Genomic DNA, 16,728 nt, shown 5'->3' on the forward strand with positions numbered 1-16,728 from the left:
TAAAAAAAGGAATCCAGGTGCCTTGGCACTGGCGATTCATCCAGCTGCCCTTTTTCCTAGGATTAAGGATTTCTTGATTAAGTAACCTTCAAGACTCATTGTCCTTTATGGGGTTTTTTTTTTTTTCTTTCTTTTTTGCAGAGTTACAGAGTTAGTGGGATATGAGCCAGATGAACTCCTGGGACGGTCAGTGTATGAATATTATCACGCCCTGGACTCTGACCATCTGACCAAAGCACACCATGACAGTAAGTGCTGGCAGCAGTATTCACTATTTGTTTTCTGGTTAATTCTTTGCGTGAAATTTAGTAACTGTTACTAAGATAGTGATAGTTGAACACACAATGCCTGCACTAACCCTTAATCTTTTCCTGAACTCCCCAGGACTGCTTGGTGCAATTAGTGAAATAGTTCCAAGGTGGAGCACTGACTTTGGGTGCTTGTAGGGAACATAGCAGAAAATCTGTTGTGCCTCCTTTAGCCTTTTTGTTGCCCACTTAAAGTAAAAGTAAACCCTCCTATCCTTTTTAGCAAAGGAAGCTGTCATCTTGACCTCTATTTAATCTTCAACTGCCATGATACTGCACATATGATCAGTTATGACACCAGCCATTGGATGGTTTGACAGTTTGGTTGAGAGCACAGCCAATGTGACAGTTACATTCCCGGCACATGCTTTCTGAAACTGTTAAATCAATGGGTTTACTTCCACTTTAATTTAAAGCGGAGTTCCACCCAAAAGTGGAACTTCCGCTTTAGGTGGTCCTACCCCCCTGACATGCCACATTTGGCATGTCATTTTTTTGGGGGGGGGAGCGGGTACCTAGTTTTGACAGGTACCCGCTCCCACTTCCGCTCGGAGCGCCGCGGCGCTCTGAGCGGAAGTTCTCCTCTCCCCCTCCCTCCCTGCAATCTTCTGGGACATGTCAGAGGTCCCAGAAGATTGCCGGCCAATCACGGCGCGCAGCGCGACTCGCGCATGCGCAGTGGGTACCCGGCTGTGAAGCCGCAAACTGTCACATCCGGGTGCCCACAGCAGTGATGCCGGCGCCGAGGGAGAGGATCGAGGCTTCGGGCGGCCGCATCGCTGGACCGTTGGACAGGTGAGTCAAATGGCTGGAACTCCGCTTTAAGTTTAGTGACTGGTTTACAATACAAAAAACTTTTGTGTGTCTCGACATTTTACACCATAATGAGCAAGGGAAGACATTTGAAAGCTAATTTTGTTCCCCCGACGTATCTTCCGTGGCCAGAACCGCGATAACGTCACTCCTGCCCATGCCTCCATTCCGACAAGGAGCACTAAAGTTCCGGCACGATACCCCGCCACCATTACCTCCCACGGCTGTCAATCAAAGGCAGCCAATCAGGAGAGTGAAGGGGTGGGCCGAACAGCAGCTCAGTGTCTGAATGGACACATGGAGCTGCAGCTCCGCTCCGGTGCCCCCATAGCAAGCTGCTTGCTGTAGGGGCACTCATCAGGAGGGAGGGGCCAGGAGCAGCAACGAGGAACCCAAGAAGGGAAGGATACTGGCTGTTCTGTGCAAAACCAAAGAAAGTAAGTATGCCATGTTTGTTTGTTTTTTTTAAAAAAAAAAAAAAACAAGACTTTGCAATCACTTTGGTGCATTTTTTTTTTTTTAGGTAAAAAACCTTCTGTGCCCTCCCAGCCTCCCCTTATACATATTTGAACCCCATCTCGATACAGCTCTCTGAACAAGAGCGGTGGCTCTCTTCCTCCTCACTGGGCAGCTCTAACCTTAAAAACTAAAGTGGAACTAAAGTTACAAAATAAATAAATTGCGAGCATGCAGGACCTGCAATACAATACATTTACCTGTGTGATCACAGGCCCTTTGTGAATGTACATTCTGGCGCATTGCTTCTGTGCCCGGATGACTGCACTCTCCTGCAGATGGGTGGAAGTGACATCGTGCTGGCCAAACAAGACTGTGCTAGCGATGGATCGGTTTGATGTTTGTTTTGGCTAGGTGCAAGTGAATGATCCCTAGTGGATTTCACAGGTGATATTTAAGAATATAGTTAATACCGGTACCTGTAACTGGGATGCTAATGCTAGGCTGAATTTGTTTTGAATTGCACAAAAGACCTGTCTGTGCATTAATGTTACTCATTTTTTTTCCTTAGTGTTCACAAAAGGGCAGGTGACAACAGGACAGTACAGAATGCTGGCAAAGAAAGGCGGCTACGTGTGGGTGGAGACACAAGCCACAGTTATATACAACACAAAGAACTCTCAGCCCCAGTGTATTGTGTGTGTGAACTATGTCCTAAGGTAAGTGTCTATTGCACCATATTATCCTCATATAAGCCAATATTGTGTATCTTAAAAGATCAATCTTCTAAATAACTTATATTTACATTTTAGGTCACTAGCAAGTTGGATTGTCCACCAGTTTCTAGTGTCTCACTGGGACACTTTGAATTGCATTGTGGACAATGCAGCAGAATGATTAAAGCAGAACTTTTTATTTCTTTAAAAATATGAAGTGCACACTAGTTTAAAATGTAGCTTTTGCTGCATTACTCCTCTCTAGCACTGTCCCCCACAGACTTGCCACTCAGTCAGGCGCTGTCAGTCATTTTGTGGGTTTAATGACTCCCAGAACCCAGGATTTTGGAATTGGGCTTTAAAGTTCACCCATGGCAGGGGTCACAGCAAAATTAATCCCATATGTGCTTGGTGGTAGGCACATGCTCTCCAGCACAAAAAATTTGCTTTGAAGATTTCAACTTATCTGAATAGTTGATATGTGCATAAATAGGCTTCCCGCCTACTAAGTGTGATAGTACCCGGGTCTGGCTTATTATTTGGGTGATGAGTGCTGACCCTCTGAGCTCACGTCTAATCCTGTGCTCCAAAAAGTTTCTAGTGGTCACTTTGTGTATAAGAGCCTCATGGTGGCCTCTGCAGCGCAGTGTGTTTACTTTGTGGGACTTAGTTGTTGAGGGAATCCAGACTTACCATCAGCATTCTTGAACTGAGGGCCATTCTACTATCCCTGCTGCGTTGGATGCTGTGGCTTGCATCACTCATCTGCATCGGAAGCCATGTGGTCCTTCGAAAAGTAGACCTTATTCCGACTGGGGCTGAAAGACATGTTTCAGTTGTGTACACATTCCTTGCGTAGACAGTTGTTAGCCTCTGGATTTGCTATAGATTGTTTCTCCAATGCTTCACCGGATCTAGGTGAAGGACATTCTGATGACACCAAATTTCCTCAGATGTACTTGGGCATTTGCCAAACCCTAGGAGACACTTCATGGGCATTTGCAGACCAGTCAGACCTACTGTCGGCGCTACAGAAGCATCCCTTTGAGTCCATTTGCAGTATTCCTTAGGCCGACATCACCTTAATCTGGACATCTGTCTTGCTCCAAAGCACCCCAAACGGATCAACCTACTATATTCAGATGTAGTGTGAGTTTATATCTCAGCCCTGATTTCTTCCGAACATCGAAATCGGTTTGTCCTGCCCGTAAGCTCTTACAAGGACTTTCCTGCATCTCATTCCACCATCTCTTGGGGGATAAGACAGGTTGTTGCTGTAATGTGACCATTACAAAGGAGTCTCTCTTACTACAGCACAGTGGAACTGGTGAGACCCTTACACAGCGAGGGAAGAGTCGGCATATTTTTGATATACAAATCGCACTACAGAAGTCCTCTTTGACACCGATCGTTGCATGCTTCATGGCAGGAAGGATACTATATGCTTTGTGTGTTTTTTCTTTGGCAGCACTCTCTCTAGGTGACAGGATAATAAACATTTCCCAACCAACATCCCCAGGTGTTTTCTGCTAGTGTGGATGCAGATTTTGCTTGTCTGAGCTGTTTGCCCCAAGCCCATAATAGTAAATTCCATCTCTACTCATAAAAGTTTGCTTTGTGTAGTCACAAATATTGCTTGTTTTTTTCATACTTGATTTAATTCATTTTTATTTTTTTAGTGACATTGTGGAGAAAGAGCTCATCTTGTCCCTTGGCCAGACAGAGTCCACTCTGGTGTCTTCAGAACCTGCTGAAACAAAGATGCCTCAGTTCTTCACCAAACTGGATCAGGAGGACACAAACAGTTTATATGAGCAACTGAAAAAGGAGCCTGAGTCTCTTACTGTTCTTGCACCCGATGCTGGTGATGAGATCATAACCTTGGACTTCAGCTCTAGTGGTGCGTGGCTTTTATTTGGAATTTGTCTGCATTATTCCCATCTTCTGAGCAGGATATAATCTTTGTGATCATCTTCTTTACGGTAGATTCAGAGCCACAGTATGACGATGCCCCATTGTATAATGACGTCATGCTACACTCAACCAGTAAGCCTCCTGAAAACATCCTGGTGTCTCCACTTCCAGCGCCAGAGAAGCCAAAGTCTCTGCCTCTGCGTAGCAATGCTGACCCTGCGCTGAACAGGGAGGTAGTGATCAAGATGGAGTGCAGCCCAGAACAGCTGGGGCTAGCTTTTACCATTCCACAGCTCTCCAAGCCATCTAGTCCATCAGAAGTCAGCAGCAACCAGAGCTCAACAGAGGTGAGAATGAGATTTTAAGACATTGGGTATAAGGAGTGAAGATATTTTGGTGTGGCCTTATGAAATGGCCAATGCAGGCAAGGGGCCACAGTATATTACAATGCATTGTGCCTTACAGTGTAATTTGAATAGCACACCTGTAGGTCTCTGCTGGCGCCCCAAAAGCCTGCCAATTATACTCCCGCATTTTCTGCCTACGCTTCTCCCTAATAGCTTCCTGGGATATAGCCAAGCTTGGCACATGTGCTGTCTCCAGCCCTGGGATAGGGCAAGAGCTGACATTGACACTGTGCCACTTTTGACAGAACTAGAATGCTATGAAGCTGAGAACAAGCAAGGGAAATGATATAGGAGTATATCAAACAGGCTTCCGGGGTGCCAGCAGAGGCCAGTACGGGTGTACTATTACCATTACATGGTATTTTGGAAAAAAAAAAAAAGCACAGTACATTGTAATTTTCTTGGGGCCTTTCCTCTGCATGGGCATTTTTCATAATAAGGTGATCTATACCTTTAAAGCAGAAGCTTATTTTGTGTGTTGGTACATACCACGATGCAGCTCAGTGTTACGCCTTACGTATCCACATTTAGACTCCTAACACAGACCACCTTCCTGTGTTATGCAACGTCATTGATATTCCAAGGATGTGGTTGCTATCAAAATAGCATTTTTGGAGGTTTGGTCTTTTATAGGTTGGAAAATCTATACCAGGCTGTAAAAAGGCAGTACACATTTGGTAATATGCTCAATATTATCCATAATGCCTATTTTCTTTCCCAACATCTTCCTTTTGCAGCCTGGCTCTCCTTCGGAATATGGTTTTGATGAGGATATGGACATTTCCCGGGAATTTAAGATGGACTTGGTAGAGAAACTTTTTGCCATTGACACAGAAGCAAAGGCTCCATTCTCTACACAGGTAAATTTCCTGTGTGCTTGGCACAGTGCTAACCAGATAGTCATTGTGCAGTCTGTTAATGGATATATTTTTTATCTGAATTCAGGAAACAGACTTGGACCTGGAGATGTTGGCTCCATATATCCCAATGGATGATGACTTCCAGCTAAGAAGCTTTGATCAGCTTTCCTCCCTGGAGACTGAATCCACTCATCTGCAGTCCCTTGGAAGCATGACCAATCTATTCCATCCCTCTACTGCTTCACCCGCCACCGATCTCAAACCAATCACCACAGAAGCCATGAGCGATCCGAAAACCATCATTGTGCACCCACCGACACCAACCACTAAAGAGGCGTTGAGTGCCCCCGCTTCCCCGTATAATGGAAACCGAAGTCGCACAAGTTCTCCTGTGAGAACAGACAAAGCAACAGAAAAGGAGAGATCCCGCCCTGGAACTCCCAATTTACCAAGTTTGCTAAATAAAAGGTAAATCTTTTAATCACAGATGTAGAATGTACTTAAAATTAGAAAAAACAAATGAGATCACATATGTGACTGAAATTCCAGTGTGAGCTATCAATGAGCATAGAACATTTGATCACACATGGAGTAAACTACACTGTTTGGTGACCGGCTCATCATTTGCTGCAATTGTATAAATCCCATCAGTGTTTTATTACTTGCGTCAGCCACTGCAGGTGACCCCAGTCTTCCTTCTAACTGCCTACAGGATGCATTGTGACAGTTGTTGCAAATTAAAGTATATCTAAAGCCAAAACTTTTTTCGTTTCCATTCATTGATGGACACTGCTTCTGATAGTCTTAACCATTGGTTTATACTGCCACCTACAGTAGTAGGACACTAGGAAAAAAATAATTCTGCCCCCATGGGCAGTCCCAAGGGGGAGGGGGGGGGTATACTCCCTCTCTCTGCTATAGCCACTTTTTTTTTCTGCCTGGTCAGGAGTAAGGACATAGTTCCTTGCTGGGATATTGTGGTTCTGCCAAAGTTTTTTTTTTTTTTTTTTTTTTTTTTTTTTTTTTTTTTTTTTTTAAATCCTTCTGGATTTTTCCTGTGAGATCTACAATCAACTGCCGGAATGGGTGACAGGCTGGATAATCTGGATATAGTGGTCACCGCAGTCTGGCTAGTGTGCGCAGGCCTCAGCTCTGCGCTAGTTCGGCAGCGACATAGCTCCACTGGACGGGGGCTGGCCCTACGAGTTAAACGTCTCGCGAGGTCGCATACAACCTGGCCTCTGCCTGAGCCGCAGCGTTCCTCCTGGCCGAAAGACCCCCCCCCCCCCCGTTTCGATGGAGAGGAGGATTTATCTGGAGCGGTGCCTGCCTGGTTCCTGGTATGGTTAGTAGATGTCCGTCCCCCCCCCCCCTCTTCCTCTTGAGGGTTTTGTGGTGGACTTGGGCCCCATCATGGGAAGATACCTACCTACCTACCTACCTACCCCCCCCCCCCCTCCAGACATGAGAGGAGGATCTGCAAAGGGACAGCACCAGGCTGAGAGGCACGGAATCGGACCATAAAGTCCTTCAGCTATACCATTAGCCATCCAGACAAGATCCGAAGAAGAGGGTAACCTCGAAACGCGTTTGCCGATGTGTCTACGAGCATTGTAAATTCATGTATATGGACTTATGATGGCAGATGATGTTATGTCTAAGCTATGATGCAAGCATTGGTTTGTGAGTACATTCACCTCTGTTTTATAGCATTTAACAAAACATGTTTTGAGGTTAATGTGCTAGGCCCAAGCGCCTTCTTTGCTTCCTATACTTACCTTCCCTCCCCCTCACCTATTCCCCCCCCCCCCCCCCACTATGTTGGGGTCTGTATGGGTAGTCTGGACACCCCCTGGGGTGCGGGCCGTGTGTCATCCTGGCGATGGTGGGAGGGGGGTGCGCCATCGGACGAACGGCTGTATGGAGGGGATTGTACCTGGGGGGAGGGGCCCCTGCCAAGGCCCTCCGTCATGCCTTGTGCCTGTCCTGTGGTTAGGGATACCTCTGGATCCTCGAGAGCCTCGTGGTGCCGCGATTTTCTTATAGCCCATAGGTTGCTATGCACGGCAGCCATTTTGCGGTGGTTTGCCATTGAAAACAGCAGCGGCCATGAGAGTGGGACCTGAGGGCGGCGTTTTCAGTAGTGGGAGCCCCTCCTCATCCTCTAATGCTGACTCCTGGATATTTTTCACTTCCTGATCGCACGCGTGGAGTGCAGATTCTCCTGTTGACTAGTGGTGCCTGGTTCTGCAGGTGGTAAGTCTGGTGGGGTCCTCTCCCTCTTTGCTGAGGGTCGACTGGTGCTTGTAGCTGGCGACCGGGAGGCTCGAAGCAGAAGGAATTCGGGTCATTTTAGTGCCCCTCTGGGCTTGGTACGCCGATCTGGTGCGGCTGGTTGCTGACGTTTCCTTGGAGGCTTCCTCCATTGGCCTCTCTGTCCCAAGGCCAATATTCCAGCCTGCTTTACTGTCACTGACTTTGACGGCTTGGCTGTTTAAAAGCCAGGTGCTGAAGGATAGGGGATTGTCTGAATCAGTGATTTCTACTCTGTTAAAAGGCAGGAAATGTACTTCTTGGAATTTCTACCATCGTACATGGAAGACATACATTGCATTGTGTGAATCCCTTGGGGTTCCACCTCGCTTTTTTTCGGTGGCTCGGATCTTGACCTTCCTTCAACGGGGGATTGAACAGAAGTTGACCTTCAGTACTATCAAGGGCCATGTGTCAGCCTTGGTGTTTTTGCTTCCAATGACCCTTGGCTACATCTCTGGTGCGTACGTCTCTTCCAAGTGTTCGGCACTTGGTCCCTCCGGTGTCATCTCCTTTGCCACCTTGGGACCTCAATTTGGTACTTTTGATTCTCCAGAAGTCTTCTTTTGAGAATTTTCAAGAGTTTCCCCTGCTTACGCTGTCCCAGACGGTGGCCTTTTTTGGTGGCTATCACCTGCGCGCAGGGTGTCCGAACTGGCGGAGTTATCCTGTCATTCGCCTTATCTGATTATTCACAGGGATAATGTGGGGCTTTGTTCCTGTCTGTCATTCCTTCCTAAGGTGGTCTCTTCTTTTGATTTGAATGAAGACATTGTGTTGCCTTCCCTATGTCCCAGGCAAAACAGCCGAAGGAAATTGCCCTGCATGCCTTGGATGTGGGCCGGGCAATTAGGGTGCACCTGGCAGTTACGGAGTCTTACAGGAAGTCGGACTCTATTTGTGCTCACGAATGGCCTTGTAAAGGGTTATCCGCTTCCTCTGTGATCATTTTTAAATGGCTCAGAGAGACAGTGGTTCAGGCCTATTCCATCGGGGGTTAGGTTCCTCCTTTCCTTGTCCAGGCGCGCTCTACTTAGTAGTGCCTCCTGTGTCTGCGCTTAGTGCCTCCTGTGTCTTCGGTCATCAGGCGTCAGTGCAAGGTTTGCAAGGCAGCCACCTGGTCGTCAGTGCATACTTTTACAAAGCTCTATAAAGTGGATGTGCTAGCACCTGCAGATGCTTCCCTTGGCCACAAGGGTTTGTAGGCTGCTGTTTAAGAGGACTTGATCCTCTTTGAGGGTGTATTTTTTTTTTTTTTTTTCAGGTGGGCTCTGGTTGTTTGGTTGAGCCCCTGTTGCCTGATTGGCTAATGTTGAGCCTTGGGAATTTTTTGCTGTTTCACACCCTTCATGTTTAAAACTGCTTGGGAAGTCCCAATGGTTAAGAATACCAGGAGCTGTGTCCGTCAATGAACAAAAGACGAAATTGGATTTTTGACTTGCCATAAAATCTATTTCTCTGATGTTCATTGACGGACACAGCACCCACCCCTCTGTGGAGTTATAATTTTCCTGACACTGCTTCTAACCAAACTGAGTGGCTATAGCAGAGAGAGGGAGTATACCCCCTGGGACTGCCCACGGGTGTAGCCAGAATTTTGTTTTCTGCCTAGTCTTCTACTCCTGTATGGAGCAGTATAACCCAATGGTTAAGAATATCAGAAGCTGTGTCCGTCAATGAACATCAGAGAAATGGATTTTACGGTAAGTCAAAAATCCAATTGTTTTTGCATACAGTAGGGAATGATTCCATCTCCTTCCTCTTGGGATGTTTTCTAGTTCAGTGTGCTGTAGAATGTAACCAGAATAGGTGTGCCATTTGGAAAATTTCACCATTATTTTGGCTCTGGTGACTCCCTTTCTTCAGTCCAGGTGACAGTAAAAATAAAGAATGAGTGAGTAAATCTCCATAGCAATGGCACAGATGGCAATAAAAAACCTGATATGGGTTCTGATCCTTCCACACTCAAACAAATGTGTTGCTATTGGGGTGAAGTTACGCATAGTGTGGTGACAGGTGTTTTACTACATTGTAAAACATTTGTCACCACAAGGACACACACGGAACAAGTTTCTGTGTCCCATTCACACTGCAATGCAGCCGGGAGCTGTGCTAAAATGTAGGTATGCTGCGTTTTTATCGCAGCGCGCACTGTACAGAACTCCTCGCTGCTGTACAGCACCATAAATAAAGTTTACTTTTGTATACTTAAAGTTTGTATACAGTAAACCCCCCTCCATCGCAGGGGTTACGTTCCGGACCCACCCGCAAAAAGGGAAAATCCGCGAAATAGAAAAACCCTATTAAAATACACTGTAGGCATGTTTTTTTAACTGTCACTGTACTTTTAAAAGCATTTTAAGGTCTTTAAACACACTTTTAAAACAATAGAAACTCATTTAAACACATAAAAGATACTGAGAGACAAAGCAAGAGCTATGGAAAACACAAAAATAATTAAATTTCAATGATTTAATTAGTAAAATAACATTACAGAAAAAAACGCAATATACCGGGACCGCAAAAACTGAACCGCAATGGAGCGGGGGTTTACTGTAATAATAAAAAGGAAGCTGTGTGATGTCCCCACTACACTCAGGAACGGACACCTGCCAGAGGTAAAGCACCCCGGCAGCTCTCAGTTCTAGTGTGAATTCGCCCTTAATAAATTTGTGGCTGTTTTTGCATTTTTTGCAGATCTGCCGTCCTGGATGATGAATTGAGCCCAAAGATGATCGCTTTACATAATGTCCAGAGAAAACGCAAAATTGAAAGTGATGGCCCTTTGTTTCAAGCAGTTGGACTAGTAAGTGTAAAATACATTTTTCATTTAACTCCTTTGCCTGTTTTTGGCCCCTTTTTAGTAGAAAGTAGCTCTCTACCACCAATTCTTTTAGATTTTTCCTGCAATGCCACCTACTGGTGAAATTTGGGAACTGTTGTATCTACTGTGTTAAAGGATAAGTTTACCTTTTTATAAAAAAATAAAATAAATGCACTTTTTTGCAGGAAAAAAAAAAAGTGCATCTATTGTTGTTTTTTTTTTACACTCAAACCTGTAAAGCATTGAACCCACAATCAGCAGATCGCAGCTTCAGTGCCAGGATCCTGCAAGTCTCTACACTTTTTTGTATCTCCAATACGGGCAGGCAGTTACTGAATTACAGAAAGAATCAGTGAACCTCGAGGATGCTCTTTAGTGCCATCGCAGTTCATTGAGAACTACAAGCTGTCAGCTGCGGTGGATGGTACTTGTAGTTCATTTATTTGCAGAACTGAGTTTTTTTTTTAATTGTTTCAGCGGGTGCAGGGGAAGGATCCCCCACCCACTGTCAGAGGGGGGGGGGAGAGGAGGCAGGAGCTAGATCATGTTACATGTTCCACCCTGAACATATTCTGAAGGTGAACTTGGCCTTTTTGCTATTGTGTTCCAAAGATTTGTACTCAAAAGATAAGGATGCTCCTATTTGCTGCTAAATGGAGGGGTTGGAGTGAGTTGTGAGTTACACTTGAAATTGGGAGCTTTATTTTTAAAAAAGTGACCTTGATCTTTGTTGCCATTTCATTTATTTTATATTTGCCTGTAAATTGGCTTGACTTAACATGTAGCAGGATACTGCAGCATCCATGGCTTAGTAGCTTCCTAGGCATTGCAGCTGTCTAGCTTCCCCTATGCTGGGTGAGAAAAGACTATTTAACCACTTGATCTCTGGAAAATGTAATCTCTTCATGACCAGACCATTTTTTGCTATATGGCACTACTTGCCAGTGTTTTACTGCACTGTGGGAGGTGCTTTTACTACGGGAAGAGATGGAATTTATTCACAAATGTCATCCCTTCCCTCCTGTCAGAATGGCGATCTGCCTTGTTTACATGGGCAGCTTGCAGTTCTGACTTTCTCTCCCAGACGATAGGCGGGTGCCAGTGGACATTGAGTACCCAACACTCAAAGGCTTCACCTTTGTATAATAAGGTGTCAGATCATGTGTGTGTATGTATGTATGTGTGTATATATATATGTGTGTGTGTGTGTGTGTGTGTGATAGAGAGATAGATAGATATATATATATATATATATATATATATATATATATATATATATATATCCGGCGCACAGTTGCCTGGAAGCGTTTAATATCCTTCTATTCAGCAAACAATCTTGCAGCACTACACAGATATGTGCCTGGGCACACCCGAATCACTCCGAGATGCCAATTCCCTCTACTGTCCTGGCTTCCCCTCGTGTTGCGGATGGAGAGTGGGGGAAGGGGCTAATCAATATGTCATTTACTGGCCCCTTCCTTTTCTAAATGAAAACAGTGAACACCCTCACTGTGGACAATCACAACTGAAGCATAGTAAACTGTGTTTTCTATGCTTCTGTTTGTGAACGGACAGGAAGCTACTCAGCACAGAGCACTTTCCATTCATGAATTGTCCAGTGCAGCTGAGGCTGTAGAGAAAGGCGCGTGTGTTTTGAGCTTTGAGGCGCACACCCTAATGCAATAGGCTGCGCACACCTATGGTGCTGTGGATGTTATTGGTCTGCTGGGTGTGCATGTATGTAAACACTTTAGTGCAAAAAAGACCACTGAGTGTACAAATAATTTTAGCGTACAAGACCTGAGTTAAAGTCGAACCATGGACAAAATAAAAAAAAATAACATGTGATGCAGTCTTTTAACATTTACACAACAACCTGTAAACTAGTTTTATTGTCTTTTGATCCTGCCAATAGATCTGTTGACTTTCCACATCCTGTAAAAGGCACCCTGCTCACCCAGTTGCTTTGTCATCCTGTGGAAAAGGTAGACCAAAGTGGACATGCAGTTTTTGCACAGACTCCCTCTTCCACTTTCCCAGGGGTTAAGTTCTCCCCCCCCCCCCCCAATGTATAGATAAAAGCACACAATTGTAAACACCTTGTCGGGATATTAGTTCCGACTCACATTTGCTTGGTCGGTTTGTAAATGGTGAGAAAGAGAAAAATGAAGGCACTGGGGAAAAAAAAAATTAATTCTACTTTTACAGATTTTCATGCATACAGTTGTTAAAATACAATTTCTCTATCGTCCATTGATAGACGCAGCCTCCATCTTCATCAGCTGAATGGGTTATGCTGCTCCCTGCAGGAGTAATCTACTCCTGCAGGGGGCAGCATAACCCATTCAGCTAATGAAGATGGAGGCTGCGTCTGTCAATGGACTTCAGAGAAAAAGATTTTACGGTAAGATCTTACACAAATCTTATTATTCATTCTAGGGGGTCCTTAGTGACATTGAATGAGTTTTAAACTGCTTACTGTTTGTCATTTACAGTTTATAAAATTGTATTCATTTTTTTCTTTTAATTCTAGGGAACGATATTTCAAACTAATGTTGATCCAGGCCCGAACTCTCCGCTGTTATGGAAATGTGTCAAAGTATCAGACACCGATAAGCCAACTGGACCTGAACAAAGAACAATCCTCTTATTGTCTACAGGTACTTGCATTTAAAGGGTTACTTAACCACTTAAGCCCCGGAGGATTTGGCTGCTAAAGGACCAGGGGTTTTTTTGCGATTTTTTTACTGCGTGACTTTAACGGACAATTGCGCGGTCGTGCGACGCTGTACCTAAACGAATTTGACGTCCTTTTTTTCCCACAAACAGAGCTTTCTTTTGGTGGTATTTGATCACCTGTGCGATTTTTTGATCACGCGCTATAAACAAAAAAAGAGCGTAAATTTTGCAAAAATAACAATATTTTTCACATTTTTTTATATGAAATTCCCCAAAAAAAAAAGTAAAAATCAAAATTTTTTAACATTTTTCGGCCAATTTGTTTTATGCTACCTATGTTTGGTAAAAAAAATCGCAAAAAGCGTATTTTGATTGGTTTGCGCAAAAGTTATCGCGTTTACTAACAAAGAGAAAGATTTTTGTCATTTTTGGTGTTTTTTTTTTTAACGCGTAATGGCGGCGATCTGCGATTTTTTTTTTCGGTACTGCGACATTGCGGCGGACAGATCGGACCCTTGACTGACATTTTTGACACTTTTGGGGTTACCAGTGACATTACTGCAGTAATCAGTGCTATACATATGCACTGTTACTGCAAAAATGACACTGGCAGGGAAGGGGTTAACTTTATTGGGAAGGGAGGGGTTAAGTGTGTCCTAGGGGCGTGCTTTCTACTGTGTAGGGACATTGCTATTGGTGTAAAAGCAAAGATCAACCGTTCTACATAGTAGAACGGTCAGATCTTTACTTTTACACAGGGAGAACTGACAGGCAGCTTGTTTACACAAGCTGCTCTGTCTTTCTCCCTTCACAGGAGCGATCGTAGTGTGGCCGGCGGACATCGAGTCCGCCGGTCACACGCACTGACTTGCCTGTGAACGAGCCGCGGCGGGCGCGCGCCTCGGCGGGCGCGCGCCCGCTCGCTATAGGCTCGCAAGTCAGTGACAGGCGAGTGACATACCGATACGTCACTCTGCCTGGCCGGGGCTGACCGCCGCAGTATATAGTCGTGCGGCGGTCGGCAACCGGTTAAGGCTCATTATTATTTATTTTTCCTTTAAAATAACAAATACAGCAGCCCCAATCCTCTTCTTCTCAGGTCTCCCACCGATGCTCTGGGCTCCTCCCCCCTGCTGAGTGCCCCCATAGCAAGTGCTTGCTCCCGAGCCCCGCTATGTCTGTCCATAAGACACATAGAATGGGACCCACCTCAACTTTCTCCTAGTCCATAAGACACACCGAACGGGACCCACCTCAACTTTCTCCTCACTGGCTGTGATTGATGGCTGCTGGAACCAATGGCTCTTGCTGCTGTGTCTCTGCCAATGAGGAGGCAGATAGCAGGGAGTGCAGCCGCTCTCGTGCACATTGCTGGATCAGACTTGGGTATTAGGGTAGGCTGTGTGGGGGTTGTAAACATTCAGCCTTTACAACCACTTTAAGATCTGTAAGTTCAGATTTATTAAAACCGAAGTAAAAAAAAAACAGGCTTTTTTTCTGACAGGTGACTGAGGAGGATTTATAAAAGCTGCAACAGACCAAATCTGGTGCAGCTGTGTCTTTGTAGCCAATCCGCTTCTAATTTCAGCTTGCTCAATTAAGCTTTGACAATAACACCTGGAAGCTGATTGGTTACTGTGAAGAGCCGCACCATATTCTGTGTGCTCCAGTTTTAGTAACTCTCCCCCTGTATGTCTCTTTTTGTCATAAAAACTCCTCAGCACATAGATTTCCATCAGCACTTTTTATTTTCCCCTCGTACACTGAGCCGCACACGCGCAGCTCAATGTACAGCCTCGGCATGGTTCTGTCCCGGGACAAAGACTGGAAGGAGATGGAAGCATCAGTGACAGAGGTTAATGCTGACATTGCAGCACTGGAGAGAAATGCCTGTTGGGTAAGTCTGCCCTAATGTACTGTGCGCACTACCAAATGATGGCAAAAAGCTCCTGGGGACCCCAAATGTTCCTTTTTCTTCTGGTGGGTTACTTCTACTTTAACTCCTATCATAGATCATAATGTAGAATTACTACTGCAATGGCTTCTAGAAGATATTATATAGTGCACTGTACTGTTAAAAGATGAATTGTTTTATCAAGAACACTTCTATTTTGCATTGTTCTTCCAGACATGGCCAGTCGATTGCTTGGACAGTCATTGGACCGGACTGGGCTTCCTCAGCTAACCAGCTATGACTGCGAAGTGAACGCCCCCATACAAGGAAACAGAAATCTGCTGCAGGGCGAGGAATTATTAAAAGCCCTTGATCAAGCTAACTGATTGCTCTCTGTTCAACTTCTGGACACTTCTCCACCCCAAAGCAGTGTATTTATATTTTCTAGCTCTTGATAATTTAGAAGCCTGTCTACATGACCGCACTACTTCAGTTAGTTCCATTTCCATCCCATTTCTGCTTTCCTTGGCCGTCTTCTCCACGTTTTTACAGTAATAATCTTTCAATGCCATCTATAAAACTACATGCACTTCAAACCAATATAAATAAATATATATATTATAAATATAAACGCAGAGTCAAACTTGCACCTTCTGTTCTAATTTTCTATGCCTACAGTAAATTTTCACGACAAATCAATTAAGTCCATACTGCACAGCATTTTTTCTTGTGATTCCATAAAATGTTCATTTTTTTTTTTTTTTTTTTGCTTTTTTCAGTACTATGCCTTCATTTTTTTTTTTTTTTCTTCTCTATCCTTATGCACAGGAAACAATGCTTTCCAGTGGTGCATTGTAGTCACAGTCGCACAATTATATATTTTCTTAAGAAGACAAGAAATACCAGCAGTTCTTCATGCAATATATTATGCATTTTTTTTTAAATTTAGTATATTAAAGAATACTTTTTTGTGTTTTGGATTCTTTTTAGTTCATATTGTCTCAAATCACTTTAAGGCCTGATGTATATCATTGTTAAATATGTTGTGAGCTAGTGATGTTAATGCAGCATGACAACTGCAGCAGATTTATAAATAAAATGGGGGATTCAGTTGGTTTCATGAGGGGTATAAACCAGTACGCTCAGTTTGGTTTATGAAAATGGAGGGATCAGTGAGCTTTTACGTCGGTCTCCTCCACCTTTGTTGAGGGTCCCAGAAGCTTCTCTGCACACGCTCTTTAAGAGGTTCTTTACAAGTAAGTTAACATGAAACTAAAGCCTCGTACACACGCAACGAATTTCCGCCGACCGGTCGTCCGTCTTTTGTCCAGAGTGGTGTTTTGTTGTTTGGAATGTGCTCTAGACTGCACACGAATTTTCCCGCATGACAGAATTCTACTTTAGAAGTGATGTCATGTGTTGGATTGCTTTCTTTGTGTTCTTTCTTCTCTGAGCATGCCCAGACTTGCTCATAAGATTTTTCCCTGTCGAAATCTGTACTGACTGCACCAAAATCGGCCGTGTTTTGACGGAGGACAAAAATT

The 16,728-nt window shown here is 44.4% G+C and overlaps 1 protein-coding gene across 3 annotated transcripts in view; it reads left to right on the forward strand.

Moving 5' to 3' along the window:
- The window catches only part of HIF1A (hypoxia inducible factor 1 subunit alpha), a 67,970-nt gene extending 52,155 nt beyond the window's left edge, over window positions 1–15,815 (forward strand). For 2 of the 3 annotated variants that reach the window (XM_082242616.1, XM_082242617.1), the window contains exons 7-15: window positions 142–248; window positions 2,149–2,296; window positions 3,973–4,193; window positions 4,280–4,554; window positions 5,352–5,474; window positions 5,560–5,942; window positions 10,485–10,593; window positions 13,145–13,271; window positions 15,419–15,815. In XM_082242616.1, the coding sequence (XP_082098742.1) occupies window positions 142–248; window positions 2,149–2,296; window positions 3,973–4,193; window positions 4,280–4,554; window positions 5,352–5,474; window positions 5,560–5,942; window positions 10,485–10,593; window positions 13,145–13,271; window positions 15,419–15,570 (1,645 nt within the window). In that variant the 3' untranslated portion in view covers window positions 15,571–15,815. The remainder of the gene's footprint in view (window positions 1–141; window positions 249–2,148; window positions 2,297–3,972; window positions 4,194–4,279; window positions 4,555–5,351; window positions 5,475–5,559; window positions 5,943–10,484; window positions 10,594–13,144; window positions 13,272–15,418) is intronic. The other variant, XM_082242618.1, reaches the window with a different exon arrangement.
- The last annotated feature ends 913 nt before the right edge of the window (window positions 15,816–16,728 follow it).

The sequence above is a fragment of the Pelophylax lessonae genome, assembly GCF_965119305.1.
Source record: "Pelophylax lessonae genome assembly, chromosome: 13".
Lineage (NCBI taxonomy): Eukaryota > Metazoa > Chordata > Amphibia > Anura > Ranidae > Pelophylax > Pelophylax lessonae.